The 1093-nt window shown below is 65.5% G+C and overlaps 1 protein-coding gene across 1 annotated transcript in view; it reads left to right on the forward strand.

Annotated features, from left to right (window-relative positions):
• Positions 1-1080, forward strand: part of LOC115281626 (endoplasmic reticulum protein SC65-like) — a 1405-nt gene extending 325 nt beyond the window's left edge. Inside the window, exons 2-3 of the mRNA XM_029927042.1 lie at positions 299-451; positions 577-1080. Of these exons, the coding sequence (XP_029782902.1) occupies positions 299-451; positions 577-840 (417 nt within the window). The 3' untranslated portion in view covers positions 841-1080. The remainder of the gene's footprint in view (positions 1-298; positions 452-576) is intronic.
• The last annotated feature ends 13 nt before the right edge of the window (positions 1081-1093 follow it).

Raw genomic sequence — 1093 nt, forward strand, 5'->3', positions numbered from 1 at the left:
CCCCACTCCCGCCCCACCCCGGCGCCCCCTGCCCCGCCTCATCCTCACTCCCTGGCGCCCTCAGTTCTGGAGCCCCCGCCCCACCCTGCCTCCTTAGGCCGGGTGCCCCTCGCCCCTGGCGCCACCGCCCCGTCTAGTCCCCTGGACGCGGCTGGGGCTCGTACGTTCGAAGCCGGCGTCGGGTTCCGTCCGGTGGCGGAGCAGCATTGATCGCACAACCGAGGACCACCAAGCCCTCCCGTGCACCTCAGGGCTTCGATCTCTGGCCCTTCCGACCCTCGGTGCCCCTGCCCCACAGGCTAACCGGCTGGAGAAGGCGGCGGCCGCGGCCTACACCTTCCTCCAGAGGAACCCGAAGCACGAGCTGACCGCCAAGTATCTCAGCTACTACCGGGGGCTGCTAGATGCCGGCGAGGAGCCCCTCACGGACTTGGAGGCGCAGCCCTACGAGGTGGGGTGGAGGGGTAGGGCTGGCCCTGAAGCTCCTGGCTGAGTCCGCCCGCGCCCCCGCCGCGGGGCTTGTACTGGAGGGGAGGTGTTGGGAGTCTCCTTGACCCCTACGACGCACCCCTGCAGGCGGTGTTCCTCAGGGCTGTGAAGCTCTACAACAGCGGGGATTTCCGCGGCAGCACGGAGGACATGGAGCGGGCCTTGGCCGAGTACCTGGCGGTCTTTGCCCGGTGCCTGGCCGGCTGCGAGGGGGCCCACGAACAGGTGGATTTCAAGGACTTCTACCCAGCCATAGCAGGTATTCCCCTCCCCCTGCAGACCCCTGTGGGCTGCACGCTCTCACCCACAGGGCCCTGCTTCCCAGAACTCCTAAAGCCTCCTGTTGTGTAAGTATTCATCCCATACACATGTATGGAGCACCCAGGAAGTTCTTGGGAGGTGGATGGAAGTAAGGTGTTATCCCTGCCCGGGGAGGCTTCAGTTTGTGAGAAAGACAGGCTACAGTCCTGAGTGTCCGTGGTGCTGGGCATTGGTGCAGAGAGGTGGTGACATCCCTAAAGGGGCTGGGGGGCGTTGGTTTCGCAGACCTCAGGCAGAGGGACTTCAAAGTGCCAAGGTGCCAAGGTGGTGTGTGGATCCCTAA

Source organism: Suricata suricatta, chromosome 17 (assembly GCF_006229205.1).
Source record: "Suricata suricatta isolate VVHF042 chromosome 17, meerkat_22Aug2017_6uvM2_HiC, whole genome shotgun sequence".
NCBI lineage: Eukaryota > Metazoa > Chordata > Mammalia > Carnivora > Herpestidae > Suricata > Suricata suricatta.